This window comes from Lagopus leucura, unplaced genomic scaffold, assembly GCF_019238085.1.
Source record: "Lagopus leucura isolate 7727_CA_CO unplaced genomic scaffold, USGS_WTPT01 Super-Scaffold_100008, whole genome shotgun sequence".
Lineage (NCBI taxonomy): Eukaryota > Metazoa > Chordata > Aves > Galliformes > Phasianidae > Lagopus > Lagopus leucura.
In genome coordinates this window covers 21945701-21964606 of record NW_024962265.1, presented here as the reverse complement: position 1 = coordinate 21964606, position 18906 = coordinate 21945701, and the positions used below count along the sequence as shown (strand labels likewise).

Here is an 18906-nt window from a genome sequence, read left to right as displayed (position 1 = left end):
AATCCTACTGAAGTTAGAGGACAACAGAAATCACTCGTGTTCACTTACCAAAATGCACTCAAATATGGCACATACTTCTGTATTCTGAGGACTGGTAGTATGCCATCGTATTTGAAATATTCATCTTGTGTAACATTGTTCTCCACAAAATCTACATTTTGCAGCATCAGAAGTAAAATTGTTCCATCAGAGCTGGAAGTAACTGTGAGATCTCCCAACTCAGCCCTGTTTTCTTACCTGCAGACCACACAGTATCTGAATTCTTGCTCAAAATGTATTTCAAGATAAGGCAGTTAAACAGCCCACGTAATTACCAAGTCTTCCTTTGGAAAAGATAGTGGCATATGTCAGTAGCATCAGTGGATCAAATCATGTCATGCCTTCCCTTGAGCCTCTGTGATTTTGTGGATTTGACTCTAGAGTACCATTTGGAGAAAATTCAGACTCATGTAGGATTTGATCAGGAGTTGAAGGAAAAGGAATTAGTAATATTTCTGATACGTTAGGCTGAAGCCTCTGATTTTTGTCCGTCAAAAAACATATAGTTCAGCTTCATGATTCTAATGTGCTGGTTTTTACTTTGTATGATTAAAACTTCACAATTAGACAAGATAAAACAACATAAGTGCCTGTGATTATATATTTTCTTTAAAAATGAGGTGTCAATCTCTCTGCCACTGTCACATTCCAACTATGATAACTGCAGATTGTGTTCTTATGCACCTCTTTTAATGCATGCACACACACACAAGAAAAAAAAAAGTCTGTGTATTGTTTTGCCTGTAGTAAAAGTGAAGGGAAGCGTGCAGTGAGTTTATCATTACACATTACTGTGTAATGATATCTGGATGTGCATCAGCAACTAATGAAGCAAGATGGAAGGTGAATGCCAATAGTCTCTTTTTGGATGTAGCACATATAAGATCAACTGTAAGTTTAAGTGCAACTATACTTTTTTGTTATGTTTCATAGAACAGCAGTTAAATACAGTGCTCAGATATGTCTCTTGCTCTTTGATTTCTTTTATGTGTTTATCAGCATTTCTGAAAGATACGATCATTCAAATAGCACTTCTTTCCTGTATTCAACGTAAAAAAAGCCTACCAAAATATGCTTTTCAATTTTTTTTTTCTAATTTCAAGCTGCTTTCATATATTTAATTAAAATGCATTTGTAATTCAAAGCTCATCTCTAAAATTATCAAGTCCTTTCTCTATAACAGTGATTCACTTATCCTGGCTGTGACTTCAAATTGGATTTAACTACTATTTTAGCTTGTATGCATATAAAACTGTGTTTGAGCTAAGCTGTTTCTGTTTCATAAGAACCTAAGACCACCTGTAGTGAAACAGATTGGTGGAGACATGAGAAAGGATATGCATTCACAAAAACAGTTTATAAGAGGCCTCATTTTGCTTTATGATGTGTTAGCAAGACTAGTCAGTCATATGTTTGCATTTCAGACACTGTAAACAGGAAAATTCTGAAGTGTTGAGGCTCAGGTGGTTCTGGCATAGTAGATTTTCCAGTTTGAGCATTTGTAATTGTTCTCCCTTCTAAACTCTTAGTGAGGGTAATAAGATGCAGGTACATTGTTTTACAGAACTCCATGCGTGCCCTAATTGAAGGAAAGAAATAGACAATCTTAATAAAAAGAATGTATCTGTATGATATTGGCTCAACAAATCCTCTGTGTTTAACAAGAATTTGCTGTAAGAATTACCCAATTCTATTATGACACAGTGCTCTGAATTTTGTACAGTAACTTTTAAAATTAGGTATAGGAAAAGGAGTTCTAACAGGTAATTATTTATCCAATTAGCAGCACATAGAAATCTACACTCAATAGCATGGGGAGATTTTGTTTATCATTGAGAAATATTTCTCAGAGTTTAGTCTTATAATAAAGTGCCATTGAATCATGTGTAATTAAGGACAGGAAATGTAAAAAGGCAATATTTGCTGAAGTACTTAAAATTCAGCTGTTAAAACAGGAATTTTAGCTTATAATTTCTTAATAATATTTTAGAGTTAAGTACTGTTTGGGATTTACAGGTGCTTAGGTTTCCTAAGCGTGGTTAATTTATAATGATAGGTCTGGTTAAGAAGTGAATTCCACTATGCTTACACAATCTCTTAAAGCCTGTAAGCTATGATGGATTTTTTTCTCACAAAACATTTGCAACAGAAGACGCTGAAAGCATCTGTCTGCATGACAGTGTTGTTCTCTGTCTGGTAAAATTATAGCCTTATGTATGCCTGATCCTTTAGTCATCCTGCAGACAAATCCCCCATTGACCTGAACAGCGCAGGACTAAGCCTTGTGCCAGACTGTGGAGAAAATGAGATACAGCATATTCTGCACACCTGAACCATCATTTGGCTCATTATTGTCATAGAGCTAAACAGGAGCATCCACAGAGCCCCTGGTTCAAATAATATGTGGCATGCACAGCTTTGGTAAGTTTTTGCAACTATATAGAAATATAGAATATGTAGATATTGCCATAGCTACCACACATTCAATTGCATTTAATAATTAGTCTAATTCATCAAAGCTCTTGGATTATTTGGAGGACATAAGCAAGTTTTCTTCCTGGAGCTATGCACCACCTGCTTTAGCCTCTGGGTTGTCCAAACAAATGCTGATAATAAAGCTTGCAAAGGGTGGATGCTTTGAAAGATACTTTCTGATAGTCTGCATATCACAACAAACTGTGCTTGGCCAATTCAGGGCAAGGGCATTTTGAAAAGATTTTTTGCAGGTAGGATTACACACAAATGCCCTGTTCATCCACCTGAGTGTTTTTTTTTTTAAGCAGAAGAAAAAGAATTTGCCTGTTTCCTTCCAGGATTAACAGATGCCTCACAGTATGGTTGGAACAATAGTTAGAACCAGACTGTTGGATGCAGAGAAGGCCTTAATGAGTGGATGCTCTATGTGCAGGTTTGGCGGTGATGTGCTGTGCATCCAGCAGCCTGGGATGCATTGGATTACAAAGAATCCGCAGTTATCTTTCTGTCTGAGATCTCTGCTGCATTTATGGGATGCAGAGCATCCCGTTCAGAATGCGGCACGCGTTGTCTCCAGAGTGTGTCTGCTGACGCCTCCAGTGAAGATCACAAGACATCAGCACTCGTTTTAATGACATGTCTTTCAACAGTGCTGTGATTTCACTGTGAAGGAAGTAGCTGGAGTTAAACAGACTTGCGTGATTCCAGTGATACTGTCTTGGCATAGCTCATACCTGCTTGAAGTCAGAGATTTCTTGACTGAAAGCTAATATGATTGTTATAACTGACTGACATCTTTGAAGATAATCTACATTTTATATCTCTCTTTCTGTACAAACACAGGTCTGCTTTGGCTCATTCTCCTCTTCTCCTCTTACATCAAGTCTTAACTATTCTCTTAGCAGACCGGTTTCTGAGTATTTAGGTTAATTTTCCTGGTGCAACCTGTATTCATCCACCAATGTGATGTTGCTATCTGTCACATTCCTGACATCCTTTTCAGCCACACCTTCTCCTAGTTATAAATATACATTCCCACATGGACGCTCAGTCATGGATCTAATCCTTTTCCTGATCTGCTTTAATTCTTCACAACAAGCTCACTTAAGAGTGAAAATTGAGATGTTTTGAGACTCAAAACTTACTCCTTCAGAGGTGAGGTGTGGACAGCCTTGTGAGTCTTTTGCTATTTGAAGAAGTACCTCTGGGCACTGACAAGTATCTGCTTCATCTAGTTACGCTGACTGCTCTACAAGAGTCTGCTCTGACTCCCAGCACCTCCTTCACATTCTCAGAACATCAGCACAACAGTAATACTATTTTTGGTCCATCTTATATTTTTATATGATGCTTAGCATCTTGGCACTAAGACATTTTTGCATCTATATGTCATGTTTTGCATCTGCATGCCATGGCTCTTCTCTCATTTTTTTTTCTTGTCTTTTTTGTTTGTTTTTGTGTTGTGTTGTTGTCTGCTGTTGGGATACAGCTAGATGAGATTAGACCTTGTACAGCTAGAAGAGAAAGTATTTATCAGAATATAAGTCATTATATAACAAAGGCTAAGGTAAAATTGCCACATTTTCCAAATCAGTGTAGCTTATAGCTGAATGTGCTCCTTTCAGTTGGAAATCCCCATCATAACTGATTCCAAAATGGTGTTATATGTTATAAGAAGAGAAATAGTCTAACATGATCTACTGTGTATGACCTAGTAGAGCCTGCTTGTTATTCTGCTCATGGTGTTCTGTACTTTTATAGAAATTTACTCACCCATACCGCAAGTTAATGATATCCTTGCCTACAAATATCTAAGAACTACTCTTTAAATAGATATCCATCTATATAACACAGTGATGGACTCATGAAGTGAAGATTAAAGAGATGTGGATATAGACAAACCAGAGAGATTAAGAGCTTTTGCAAGTTGAAGAATTCTTGTTTAAAACCTCAAGTTAGCCTACTTTAGAATTAGGTCAGATTGTAGTGTGGACTGTCTTCCAAACTGTAAATAATTGTGTGCATGTTTGTGCATTAGAGAAGGAAAGAGGGGGAGAATCCAACAAATCCTTCCACTGCCAAAGATCCTTGACTTCTGAGTCATGTTGTGCTTGGCTTAAAAAGGTTTCTTGTGGCACAGTGTGAAAAGAGTTGGAAATCCCCTTGCATGTGAGAGAAGCTCTTGTGCAGTCCAAGCAGGAACAGCAACTGTTTACAAATTTAATCTGCAAAACAGCTTTGAGAGATCCAGAAAAGGACATAAAGCAGCTTCTATGTATGAATTTAAAACAGCTTCTGTGCCTACCAAATGATTCTCTGCAACCTGCAGACAGGGCATGGAATGTTCAAGTTACTGTTGCGTGCATTCTCGGCTCTGCCACCAGATCAGGGTATGTTCATGCGAAACAGATTCTGTCTTGGGGGAGCTTTCCTTGGGACACAGTTGTGGTTCATTTTTTCTCGCAGCAGTCTCATAGGGGGCACTGGATTCAGTCTCTAAAACTGTTCCTGAAGGGAACAGATAAATAGAGATCTATTAGATGAGAAAAGTCCATCGTGTTTTCACCACATAAAATCTCTAAGGCACGCTTTGGAAACATCTTCTTAAATATGATATCTTATGTTGTCTGAATTCTATTTGTCTAACCAACATTCAAGGTGGAAATGTTAAAGCATAAAAAAAAAAAAAAAAAAAAAAAAAAAAAAAAAAATCAAATAAAAACCCAAATGGCAACCCCTACTTACAGGATGACAACTACCCCAAATGCCAGAGGAGGCAGGAAAAAGAGGCACACTGCTGTACAGAAAACAGGGTTGATATTGTGTTATGGCTCTGTGGGGTTTCTGACTCTCAGTTTTATATTTTTGCTCCCTTGTATGCATTTCTGGTTGATTGTGATATTTACAGATCATAGGCAGTTTCACTGGCAAACCTCAGTGAACCTGTGATCTCTTCAGATTTGAACTTCTATCATTGCTTACACGTTTTCCTTAGCAGGAGGAAATGTTGGTTTTATCCACTAAAAATAGGGCAATAGTATTGAAAATACATACCTTCAGTTCTGTGGTCTCAACGTACAGAACCCTTGATTTGGCAAAGTCAACAGAACGGCTTGAAGCAACCCTACATTTAACTTCTTTATTCATTTGCAAGTTCAGAGACAGACTGCTGACATCTCTGTTATCCTTATGGCTCTTTCAGCTCCCTTTAGGATGCAGTGCTTCCTGTCACACACAGTCCAGGACTGTATTCAGATTCTTTGCCACCAAAATAGCTCTCTTTTTCAATTCTCTCTGAAATGAAAGAAAGACCATCTCTTTACAAATAAGGCAGCAGTTGCACTCATTGATGTGTGCGTTCCTTTGGTGTAACTTCTAATTAATCACATTTATGGAAGACAGAAGTTAACCAAGACATGCTGTGTAGGAACAAACCACATGAAAAACTGAAGGAAGCAAAGCAGGAAACTGCAAGAAATCAGGAGAGAAACTATTAGCAATTTGAACTATAATGTTAAGCTAAAGAAAGCAAGGATAAAAAGTGTTATATTAACTGTGCAACTATAGACATTTATTTGTGCTTTTTTTCATTGAATCGGATAATGTTTGCTAGGTCAGAATTTTAGTACTGAGCTGTCAGGCCTGCCCTCACTGGCAGCTCACAGAGAGTTTTCTTGAGTTTTGTGAAAAGGATCTAAAAGCCTCCAGCCTGGCTGTATTCTTTGCTTTTTGTTTTTGGTGTGTATAGCTTCTAAGTCACATCTTCTTTTCCATCCAAAGATTCTTTTTATAGGTGACTCAACCAACAGAGGGATGATGTACTATCTAATAGAAAGAGTGAATGAGACTCTTCAGGAATGGCAAAAGACTCATGATGTTAAATGTTATGATAATATCAATAAGGGAAAAACATTTATCAGTTACTCCTACTATCCCCAGTTTTGGATGACTGCAAACCAGAGACCAACTTTTGAAAAAGCGCTAGAACAACTGCTGCAGAGGTACTGTATAAACTCCACTGCTGGCTTGTTTGTGTTTTATTCTATTCACAAATGTGTTTAACAGATTTTGGAAGTAAAGTAAGCAAACAATTAAACACAATGTGTTCAGGCCGTATTGTGTGGTTGAAAAGTAGTAGAAAATGACATCAGGCCTCTGATCAGGGTGCCAGATACAGTTCACTGAAATGCAATGCAGTGCCGTTAAAATGTTTGCCATCTGTTTTAAGGCAACGTGTTGGTTTTTTCTTTCTGGGTTTCAGATCACGTCCGCTGGAGAACACAGACCAGACCGTACTAATTGTAGGTGGCGTTCAGTGGCTTAATTCCAATCACCTGCAAATCATCCAAAAGGTGTTGAACAGGTAATGTTATGCACTTAGTGTTATTCCATGTCAAGACTTGATATGATAAATTATGAGAAAACACCAGAAATTTTAAATGCAAACATTTCACTTGTTTTCTTATGGGTGTGGACTTAACTGACTTTGAAAGAAAAAAAATGTGGTGTCTTTCGATGTGCATGTTAAGTAAAACGTGTGTCCTGTTTTTATCTTTTTCACTTGCCAAACAGAGAAAATCTATCAAATATCCTGGTAATTATCAAATCCATAGGGATGGGCTTTCACCTCCCAGTGGATGGAATACATTCTTTATCACAGGTAAGTAACAGTATATTTAGAGTGCATTTTCACAGAAGACTTGTTATTTCAGCAACCATTTCTTCTGCCTGGTCGAAGTATGTTATCTCTCCTGCTGAGCAACTTCTATTTGGATCAAAGAAAGAATGGTGTTTATATTTGTTAGTGTGGCTTACTGATGTGGATTCAAACCAATTAGCCTTATTTCATGAATTCTACTGCAATCAGAGTCATTTGAGGCACTGTGCTCAGTCAGCTGTGCCAAGAACTAGAGGAACGTCCAATATTAAGCCTTATGGCAGAGTTGAAGTTGAACTGGGGCTGGGCAGATTGCTCTCTGTACCACATAGAGCACAGACCCTCCATAGGGTGATACAATCAGGCCAAGCGAGCAATACAGCAAGTTGAAATCATGTCCAAGACTTCTCAGAGTAACAGATGGGCTCATTTCAGTGTACTGTATAACTCATTCAGTTCAATATTTTTATTTACAATTTTGTTGGTGGGAGAGAGAACACGTGAAATACGTGGATAAGACAAAGCTGGGAAGCACTGCAAGGTAGAATAAAGTAATTAATGCCTACCACCGTTGCATGTAACACTAGGGAACAGCTTAGTCACACCTGTTGAATAGAGAAAACTCATAGCTTTTCTAGATTATATAGACACTGAGATCTGCTGTTCACCTCTTCTTCCAGCCATAATACATTACTTTGTTTGGCATGTGATTTTTGCTATAGAGGCAAATTGTCAGATTTTGCCCAATTCTTTCTAGATTTACATTATCTGCCAGTAATCTTTACTGAATTTCTTCTTATGGACTCCAACCATTTTCTTTATAAAGATGACTAAATTATGGGACATTGGAAAAGTGGTTGGAATCCATGTGAACAAGCATGGTCAAAGTTATTGCTATAGCATTCAGCAGAGTTCAGACCTAGAAGGAGAAAGAAGAACTTTGATCTTATGTAGGTGGGGCAAGGATAGAAAGACTATTAAAGGCTTCCAAAGGTTATTTTTATTCTTTTTCTCAAGCAAATTCAGGAAATTCAGAAAACTCCAGAAATCAAATTAAGTGTGCAATTCACTACGTTTTCCTTTTCAATATTTGAATCATATATCAAATTTTGCATGTAGTTTGGGTGCTATGGACTTCTGGATTACCCCAGCTACTCTCAAAGCCCTTCTACCTGCAGTGTCAAAATGTGCTGCCTAGACAAATTTGTAGCTAATCTTTCTATTCTTGGTCATCCTGCAATATGTTGAGAACAAATATTCTGTTCTTTACTATGACTGTGTCTAAGATACCTATGCCATATATTCCTTTTTAAACAACAGTCTCAGTGTCTTTGATCTGAATCTGAATTTATACTTTACAAGAACAATTTGTTACATAGACAATTTCATAATAGGATTTTTTTCTGAAATATATTAACAAAATGTATATTAAAAAATTACTCAGTAATTATATTTTAAGCAGCATTGAAACATTCCCATGAAGGAAAGGAAGCTGGACATCTACTGAAAAATAATTACAGTTACTGCTAATTTTGTTTCTAGTTTACATCTTCTCTAAATCAATCCAATTTGTTGTGCAATTAAAAGAAAATATTGTAAATTTTCTTATAGCTATTTATGTGCTGCATAACCTGTTCTAAGGAAATATCTATAATGAAACTGTTTTGTCCAAAATGCAGTTTTACTATTCATTTCAATGGCAAAATAAAATAACCTGTAAAAAGTCCATTTGAAAAACTTTGCAATATGTTATCTGGAATGCAGGCAGAAGTACAAAACTTGTGGAATGAAAACTTGGTTATCTTGGAGACAGCAAAAACATATGGCTATGAAGTTGTTGACACGTTCATCATCACAATGGGACGATACAAAGAATTCCTGCGGGGGAAGTGCGGGTGTCATTTCCATGAGGTAGGGGTTTGTGTATTTCTCGGGTATTTTTGAGAGCTTTTAACTGCTTAGGAACTTAGAAACAAAAAGGTATGCAAATAGAAGTTGTTGTAACTGGAAGTTAGGCCTGAATAAAGGCTGTAGAGACAGCAGCACACATATGGTGGCACTTGGCCACTGTGTACCAAATGGCATGGCTGCCCAAGAACAGGCTGAGCTGCTGTGATGGTGGCTCTTTGAAAGAAAAACAAGCATGCTCTTCTAAAGAGGTAACTTTTGGAAAATAATACTTTATTCTTTCCAGGTTCTTACAGGATTTGCTATCCATTATATATCTCTGCTATTTCTGCATGTACTCTGTTTTTGTTTTCACAATAGTTCAGTCTCACATGTTTTGTCCTAAGCCTTCCTAACTGAGCTAGTTGGCAGACTCCCTTCAAACCATGATTTAAAATGAAAGGTTGTCCTTATTTCTGTATATATGTTTTCACATTTGTAAGAAAAAGTTATCTGGTATCATTACAATGACAGGTTAAATTAACAGAAATGGTAAGTCATTTGTTCTCATTCTCACCCAAGTTTCTGATTTCTTTTTTGTATGAGGTCTGTAGAGAGTGAGCACAACAGGGATGTGATAAAATATGTGAATAAGGCAATTGAGAATATATTCTTATTCTGTTTGTTCTAAGGCAGGGAGTCTTCACAGCATATTACAAGTGAGGGGATTCCGTGGATTAAATCAGAAACTAATTAGTAAACACATTATTATATTTAGACACAAAATCAGTGCCTAGGAGGCCAAACCAATGAGAGTTTGAAAAATAAGATATTTAAAGTTTTTCTGGTTTGTCTGAGATGTCCTTTGAGTATGTGGCTTGTGCTTTTGGTATAAAAGGCCACTTCCCAGGTTTTATTTGCATGATCAGTGTGTTGAAAATCTGAGCATTGCTTAAAAGAAGGCTCACAAATATTACATTACTCTCTTCAGAAACTAGGAAAATCTTTGAGGAATAAAAAGGACTTATCTTTCCAGATACTAAAAACAAAACAAACAAACAAACAAACAAAAAAAAAAAAAAAAAAACCCAACAACTTACTTCTGATAAATAAGTATTTCTTCAGTGAAAACTGCAGTTGTGCACTCAGAAATCACCAGAAGCACCATGCCTCAGTTCAATGCTGGATCCAAGGACAGATAAACCTCCTGGATATGTATAGATAAAATCATGTGTAGCACAGTAAGAAATTGATTGTGATGCCACGAAGATCCTTATTCTTATGAACTGAACCCAAGTTGTCTCTTTATCAAAAAAACTAGGAAACGACCATAAATTTTTATATTAAAATCTGTTTAGGACCATGATATTTGAACTGTCACGTTCTTCAAGAAGCTTACGCTTCCCTTTACATGACCATAAGACAAATGGCAAGTACACTTTCTTTCACAGCATAGAATGAAAATATGAAATGAAAAGAAATTGTTACTGAAAAGTTCAAACTGGAAGAAAAAGGATGCAATGAAGGATGTCTTCTTGAAATCAAGAGTTAATGATTTCATGGTATTTCACAATCAGCTGGAGGCTTTGTGTCAGTAAGAAATTTCTTAATAGAAATATCAGGAGTTTGATTTCTGACCAGAATAATGACACCAGCAATCTGAAGTATCATTTAAGAGACAGAACTCCATTATTTATTCCTTATGGAGACAATCCTAATTTTTTAAAAAATTAGAGTTATCATAATAAATTTTTGTTCCCCAGGACATCGACCACGTGCAGAAGCTTTGTAGCTTCACAGCTACAAAGGTGAGCTGTGACACTCAGAACAAGGTAGAAGCACTCATTCTTGCTGTAAAGAAATGTCACAGCAGCTGTGATGCATTTCCCTTAAAGTTCCAGAAGATGGAAATATCTAATAAAAAAGGTTTCCTTCTTTAGGCATGCACAATATGCACTGGAAAACAAGATACACTGTGGCTAATTAAATGTAGGAGTAGTTTAAACCAAGCAAACTGAAATTCAATGCTGATGATACTAAAATTGAAGCAAAATTCTAGAGTATCCTTTTGGTGTCTGCCAGTTGGACCCTAGCATAGCAAGCCTGACCATTTTTTTGTAGCCTGTGGATTATAATTCATTCTCCCAGCCACAGCGCTCATATTAATAAATATAAGGCTTTGATTTTTCTATTTAGACATTCCACACAAAGGTGCAATGTCAGGGAAAAACAGTTTACCGGACAATAAATGTGTTCCCAAAAAAGAGAAACAATCAGCTGTGCCTAGCTGGACCCTGTTACAGTTTGTTGAGGCTGACTGTACAGAGCACTGGCCTGGGAATATTGTCAGACATTTTGGAGTGCGTGTGCTGAGGGCAAGCCTCACAGCTCGTTTCTACCTCAGGCTCCTCAGCACTCTCATATTTTCAGTCCGTTGCTTTGGCCTCTGTCCTGTTTTGGGACCAAACACAGCGTACATGGTTAATTAGCTGATCCTTTAATCTGCTCTGCTTTATACATTAGGGAGGGATGAACACAGCTCAGCCCAAATGGAGCTGAGATGATGGGAATAAGTCACAGAGCAGATATTTATGCAATGGATAAATAGTTCCATGGAGTAAATGCCTCCCTCCTTTTCACCCAGACAGCTACATCGAGCCCCTTTTTGCCTACTGCCCAGATGTGGGTGTCTTCGTGGGTCATTGCTGATGCTTTCCATTTCCACCAAGCTTTTCAGTGAAATGGAGGACTTCAAAGTGAAATATTTCAGAAGCTTTGTAGGTGGAAAACAGCAGGGCATGATCAGCCATCAGCACTTCTCATGCACTTTTCCATCATTTTGCATGAGCTCATGTGCAGATTTGGCGTTGCTTAACTGCCCGAGGATCTAAACAGTGAGTGTGTGTTTCTGGGGAAGATCAGGGAAGAATTTGGCTTGTAGAGCTGTTATTAACGAGGCTTGAGAGGCCAGTGTGTTGAAAGAAACATAGATGTACCCAGGAGAATCCATCAGCCACCAAAAACCAGACTTGATCCTTGACGAAAGCAAAAAGAAAGTCCTTGAATGTTTTTGATACCTCGTTAGTTTTAACAGTTTTGTCATCAGTTTATTTCTACATCCTGGCAAATGAAGTTTCATCAGGTGCTGGAGCAGTTTCCACTAGGAAAATGGCATTTTGCCTCTGAGGTTGGAGCCAAGAACATTATGTAAAACTCCAGAACATTTCATGTTGTATGAAACCAGATGAGGTGATTAAATCTACTTTTTACTTTCACTTTCTTTCTCTTAAAAAAATGTCCTCCTAATCTCCCAGAAGACAGCACCCCTCTGCAAACTGAAGCAAGGCACAGCCATATGGGAATGGAGGGATATCTATTCTGTGCGATCAGAAAACAGGAACTGAAATTCATTAGTTCTCATTTAGCTCTCACTAGCTGTTCAAATATATCCCCTGTTTGTCCTGATAAATTATTTGAATTCCCACCAACACACTTCAGAGGGCCTTGGGTCATGCTGACAGCACAGAAATCTGCAGCAGATTGGCAAGGAGTCTAGACTCATGGGAAATTATATTGATCTGGGACAAAAAGTCTTGCATAACTCTGGATCTTTCTGCCCAAACGTATTTCTAGTTCTGTACACATATGCAAACATGATTTTGTAATTACCTCATGCATCAAAAATGCTTATGGAGAAGTAGATTTGCCAGCAGTCATAAAGATCTTATTGAAACCTATTTTTATTCAAATTTATTCCCAAATTTAATGGCAATGAAAGCATGGGTACAACAGAAGAGAAAGAAGCAAGCTTGGTATTTTGATATCTTAAATAAGTGCTTGGCTTCTGAGTGAACACTGGATTGCATTCTTTGGAGATTATGCCTAACAGGAATGCAGTTTGGGTGATTGGTTCAAGGTGGCATCATTTTGGAGCTGTAAGACCTAAGGCCCTAACTTAGAAAAATGAACCTGTAGTAATTGCCTGGAAAAAAATAACAGCCCTTTGGCTTATCTGCATCAAATTGGTCTGAGGATATATTAATTTTCTACTTGGATAATTCCTGGTCTTTTGTTAGTTCAGCCATCTCCATCATAGACTTTCTGCTCAGTCTTTCAAGCCTTTGAACATTTTTCCTTCATTCACATTTGCTTCTGTGTGAGTTATTCCAATCCATTTACTATGAGCCTCACTATGTATGAACTTTGTTTCTGTTTGTTCACTAACAGTAAATAGATGGGTTTTTGTTTGTTTCTTTGTTTGTTTGCTTTTCTCCTGTGCTATGGTTGATACAGCAGCAAAATTGAAAGCCATCAGAGATATAAGAAATAAATTAACTGCCTGGCTCCTTTGTTACTGGCTGGGCTGGAGTTCTCTGTACTCCATCTTCCGTTGGTACAAAAATCTGTATTCTTTCTCATGAAGTTGATTCACTGTTTATCAGTGACTGTTTGTTGACAGAGCCCAGGCCTTCAGCATCATGAGACTTCTCCAGTTATGAAGCTCCTGAGAATCCAACCTCACTAGTTCTATAGATATTTGCTTATTCCATCCATACTGAACATGATAATTCCAGAGATTTATGCATACATAAAAGCCCAAGGGGGACAGTTCTACTCCACTAAGTTACTGAACCACATCGTGGTTTTGTTAGTGTGATGCCCTGAACATGTAAGCAGAGAGAAGACTGTTAAAATGCAATTAAGTCTCTACCCTGAGAAACGAGGCAGAGCCCAGTTCTCAGCCCAGCATGGAGCTGAGCCACTCTTTCATCAAGACCTGAGAGTGAGGGCATTGTAGCAAGGCCTGCAGCTTAGAAACAGCATAGGTTCCTCACTTACTGGAAACTGAGAACATCTGGACTTACACATTTCTGCAAGTCAGGGCTGTTCTGAGTTTGTGTTTCACAAGGTAGATGTGCAGGCAAGCTATGAAATATGAATTTGATCATTCAGATCAAATTATCTCTAATGAAGAGTGTCTAATATACTGAAGATATTACAGAGTAAACCAAGTGAGTGTGAAGGAGATACACATTTAATTTCAAAGCTTAATACGATCTTACACTTTAATTAGCATTTATTGCAACAAGTTGACCCACTAAAATAACATTTGTAAGCAACTTGCAAATCAAGGTAAGAGTATCAGAATTTGCTTTGTGGAGAACTGCCTCAACATTTGTGTAGACACAGCTGTGTATCCTTCTAGGTGCATGCAGAAAGCATTCACATATGTCACTTCTTTTGCAGGTGGTGAAATACAATCCTTCTGAAGAAAGTCCACACATAACAATGACGTTATCGAGGCACTATACACTGGGGAAATATTTCAGCAGTCAAAGCAAGCTATCACAACTGCAGGACTATGCATCAAATTCTCGTTCCCCATATCATGTCCAAGGTCCAATAAATCAAGTTTATTCTGAAATCCTTCTGAACAGGCTCTGTGCAAGTAAGAGAGGGCTTGTTAGCACGTAGCCTCCCCTGGATGTAGCACTGGGACTGGAGATATGCCACTACGTGAGTGACATAGAAGGACCATGCTGAGTTTATGACACGCTTCCTTGATTGCCTGCACATGTACCAACAGTTTGAAACATGGCATTTTTCCTAACGTGTTATCAAATCAAGATACAACATGGGAGTTTTGTGGTTTCAAAATGGAAGATGGAGGGATGCAAAGAGAGAGCAGAGGGGAAGTTACTTGAACTGTTGCCAAATGCTAGAACAGCTGTAGCTCAACCAACTGTTTATTAATGATAGTAAAGAGAGAGAAATATATACACTTGAACAATTTGGAAAGGACTGCTTTAGCTCTTCCGCACTATATAATTTTCTATTTATAGAGACACTGTAATATTTGATAGTATTTAGAGACTGGTTACATTCCATTTGAAAGAGTTTTATTTTATGTGGATGGGATCCCCTTCAGTATCAACCCTTTTCTATTTAGACACTTGGTTTATAGAATTTGAAAGTGCCTTTTTGAACTTCAGTGTTTTTCCTGGAAACACTTCCCTTCTTTGTATGTTAAATGCAACAAATGTCTATTCTATTTTTTGCATTTTCTGAAGTTAATATAGAAATAGATTTCTTAGAATTGAGACTGATTGTAATTGTCTCAAGTTAACATGTAAATTCAGTGAATATGTTAACAGACTTATTTAAGGTCACAGTTTAGATGAATGGCCATACGCAGGAAGGCTGCACCATCCTCATCAGCTCTGTGGCTGTAGTTAACTCTGACCAGATGAACATAACAGATATTTTAAAAAAACATCCAATAAATCCAGGACATGATATGTTTTGGCACAACAACAAATGTCTTAAGAGGAAGCAGTATTGTTTTCGTATGAATTAAAAGTGTGAAGATCACTTGAAAAGTAAAAAAATAAAAAAAAAAAAAAAATCAAGTACACACTAGAGAGGGGAATCAGAACCAGGTATGTATGAGTCTAATAAAGGATCCACTGGGTTCTCTGGCTTGCTTCCCCCTTCACAAATTTATATATAATTCTCCACTTGCTTCCACTCTCTTTGGAAGAGGAAGCTACAAGCAATGTCAGTGAAGATACAAATTATATCACAAAACTAATCGCTATCTTCCTGGCCTTTATAGCAAAGAGGGGCTGCCATATGTAGAAATAAGACTAGAAATTAATGACACCACATTTAGAGTTCACCAACAAGATCCTTAAACACAGTCTGTATTCCTAGCTACAGTATTGTGAATTCTCACTCCTTCAGATATGTTAAGTCATGCAATGTGGAGTCCTGTTTTCCTAGGTAGTCAGAAGAGTCTCAGAAAGAGGATTTGGTACCCTCTAATCTAGAAGACCTCCTGCTACGTTAACAAAGCTTCTAGTTTAGGCAATGACATCATCATTAGTGAGACAGAGTGAATATATATATATGTTTTTTTCTATAATATGCTGCTGCTATGCTTACAGTAAATGTCCCTGAATTTCTACGTAAGGCTTTTCATGAAATAGAGCATTATAGGAAAGACAGGGTCAGGAGCTGTACATAAATACTGCAGATGTCAGTATTTGGTTTTGAGCAATGTGATTGTCTAAGGAATATAATTGTATGCAAATGCCATGAGATAGTAAACTTGGGTTTGGAACTCTGTACAAGCAAAAAAACTGCACAAGCTTTAAGTCAAGAGCTTTTATATTATGCCATTAGTATCAGTTGATGCAAAAGGCAGCCAGATATAATTGTCATTGAACTCATCAGTGACAGGAGTAGTACAATTCTGCTTCTGTTAAGATTTTCTTTGCTCATTCAAATCCACATGCTGTGGCTGCTATTGTTATGTACACAAATGTTTTTAAGGCATAACCTGTGTTTATGTGTTTGTGGTTTGTTTTTAATCAAAGACTATGGCTGAAGCATCAGCTACAGTGAGAAAAAGAGCTGACTTTGTTATACTGTAGCTGATATTGGCAAATGTGCAATTCATCATTTCCAGTTTCACCACAAAATGGTTTACATGTGCTGTACACACAGATGTCTTAATGTTTTCCAAATCTTAACATTTTTCAAATGTAGCAAGTTGGAATTCTTCTATGTTTGCTGTTTTTTATCTATCTGTGTAGGTATTTACGTGTGTACAAATTTATTGTTACAATTTGCAAAAAATGTTTATTTAAACAAGTTGTTTGAATATATTTTTTTATCACTGTATATGAGCCATGTAATGTTAGGAATAAACAAAGGGAACACAGGTGCCAAAGTAGATTTTTCACTATTTCACACAAAATATATATCTATTATCTAAAGGTACATGAAAGAAGAGATTTGAGATTGACATGGAAGCACTGCTTGTTCATACACATCAAAATGAAGACTAGGACAATAAAAGGATTACTCTGTCTGAATTCCAGGGAGAGTACATGTGCTGCTATTATTGTTTTGCTCTAGAATTATCTCGTCTGCTATGATATTTTGCCAGAATAAGCATTAGAATATTTCGACTGTACTCACTGGCTCATAATATAGTTCTTTCCCCCATATGTTTGCCTTAGTCACGTTATGCACCATTAAAATGGCAAAAAAAAAAAAAAAAAAAAAAAAAAAAAATCATTTTAAGGTGAGTTCCTCTTAGTACAGACATGAATAGTCCTAAAACTGATGGAAAGATTGGCACAATCAACCTAATCAACCTGGGGAAAAAGTGCACTGAGAAGTGGTGTTTCCTGCTCAACTTCTGACCAGCAACACGTCGAGCACAGAGTGGAATCAGGATATACTTTAAACTACAGGTGAGGGCACTAAAACTGTGCTGTAAAAAAAATAAATGCCCTGAATACAATGCAATAATTTCAGTCATAATTGCATTCCTTTGAACTTAAGTTGAAAAATGATGTATCATCATTCAGAGTTACTCACTGTCTTTCACATGAGTACAAATTTTGCAGTTATTTGAGTTTTATCCTTCTAGGGTAGAGAGCCACCAAAACCAAGTTCATCTCAATGAGTATCTTTGGAATAGCTGTCTGTAATAAAAAAAGATTTCCCTATTTGTAGGGAAATGCCTTGGCAAGTCAGCTCTGCCATTGAGATGTTGTATTTCAACTAGCTTTATTTGACAAGGAGCTGAAAGAATGATCTACAAATACTGTTTTTACACTTAATATTCATTTGACAATGTTATTCTTTAGAATAATCTTTTTCACAACATTAAATGTAGGCCTTCTACTTTACTTCTCCGTGACATATTAAAGGCACATCAAAGACAATTTATTTGCTTAGCGGGTGGAGTGGTGGGGCATCCAATTACCTCAAGGTTGAAATAACCACTAATAGTTATGCTTCTGTTGCTATGCTGAGCCAAAGAGAATGCTTTGAAGAAGCAGATATGTATGATATTAAGTTGACTGCAGTCCAGGGATCTTTCAGATTACTTTTTTTGGAATAAAGCAATTTTTTTAGAGGTGCAGTGAGCTATTTGGCATAGAATCAAGCTCCTAAACAAGCCCCTGTAGTCTCAGACGAAAAATATAGTTTGCCTGTTAGCTCTGCATCTGGCTTGTCTTACCTCATTGTTTTGACTGTATGTACCTGCTGTATTCCACTTCATCCTTTCTTTCTGATGACACGAGAAGTTCCTCTTTCACTTTAGAGAGCTCAGCTTTTGGAAACCTGAGAGAAGATTGTTGCAAATACAGGGCGATTCTTCAAAATATCAATTGTTATTGTCTTAATGTTTTTGTCATTTCCAGCAGCAAAAAATCTACTGCGTGCAGCAGAGATGGGCACACCTCTTCTGGAAGGCAGTCATTTTCTCTGAGGAATTAGAACAGCTGTGCTCAGTACTTAAAGTGCAAGCACTGAGCTCTTCACAGAACTTGCCTTTCTCAAGCCATGTTCCACTGCTATCTTAATTTGTGGAAGGACAGATCTTAAGAACAGTCGGTGTAAAGTGCAGGCACATTTATGTATCAGTGCAGGTACAGATCCTGCAGTATTCACTGGTTCGTCACACTATCCATTGAGCTGAAAAGCTCTGACTGCATACTGGAAAGAGGCTCTGCATTTTACCCTTACTAGTGATAGTAAAGACAGTGTCATGTGCCTAGAGAACTGTGCCTTAAAAAATACTCGAGTTATCAAGTTGAAAGGGCAGGATGAGCCCATAGGGCCACAACAGGGGCTTGTGCAGCACCATTTTGTGCTACAGTGGACCTTTCCCTTTTCTAGGTTAACTCACCTGGCAGCTTGGCTGGTTCAGGCAGCTGCAGGCAGCCCTACCTGCAATCCCTCAACCATTTCAACAGCTTTGGCAAAGTACACCATGTTAAATAGCCTGGGTCTGAAGTTAAAGTGTATGTTTAAATGAAATCTGA

At 37.5% G+C, this 18906-nt stretch overlaps 1 protein-coding gene across 2 annotated transcripts in view; it reads left to right on the top strand.

The window, feature by feature from the left end:
* CPED1 (cadherin like and PC-esterase domain containing 1) overlaps positions 1 to 18243 on the top strand; it is a 144513-nt gene extending 126270 nt beyond the window's left edge. The window contains exons 20-24 of one of the 2 annotated variants that reach the window (XM_042872373.1): positions 6295 to 6515; positions 6776 to 6877; positions 7087 to 7174; positions 8936 to 9082; positions 14306 to 18243. In XM_042872373.1, the coding sequence (XP_042728307.1) occupies positions 6295 to 6515; positions 6776 to 6877; positions 7087 to 7174; positions 8936 to 9082; positions 14306 to 14533 (786 nt within the window). In that variant the 3' untranslated portion in view covers positions 14534 to 18243. Of the gene's footprint in view, positions 1 to 2271; positions 2461 to 6294; positions 6516 to 6775; positions 6878 to 7086; positions 7175 to 8935; positions 9083 to 14305 lie in introns of those variants that run through there. The other variant, XR_006179194.1, reaches the window with a different exon arrangement.
* The last annotated feature ends 663 nt before the right edge of the window (positions 18244 to 18906 follow it).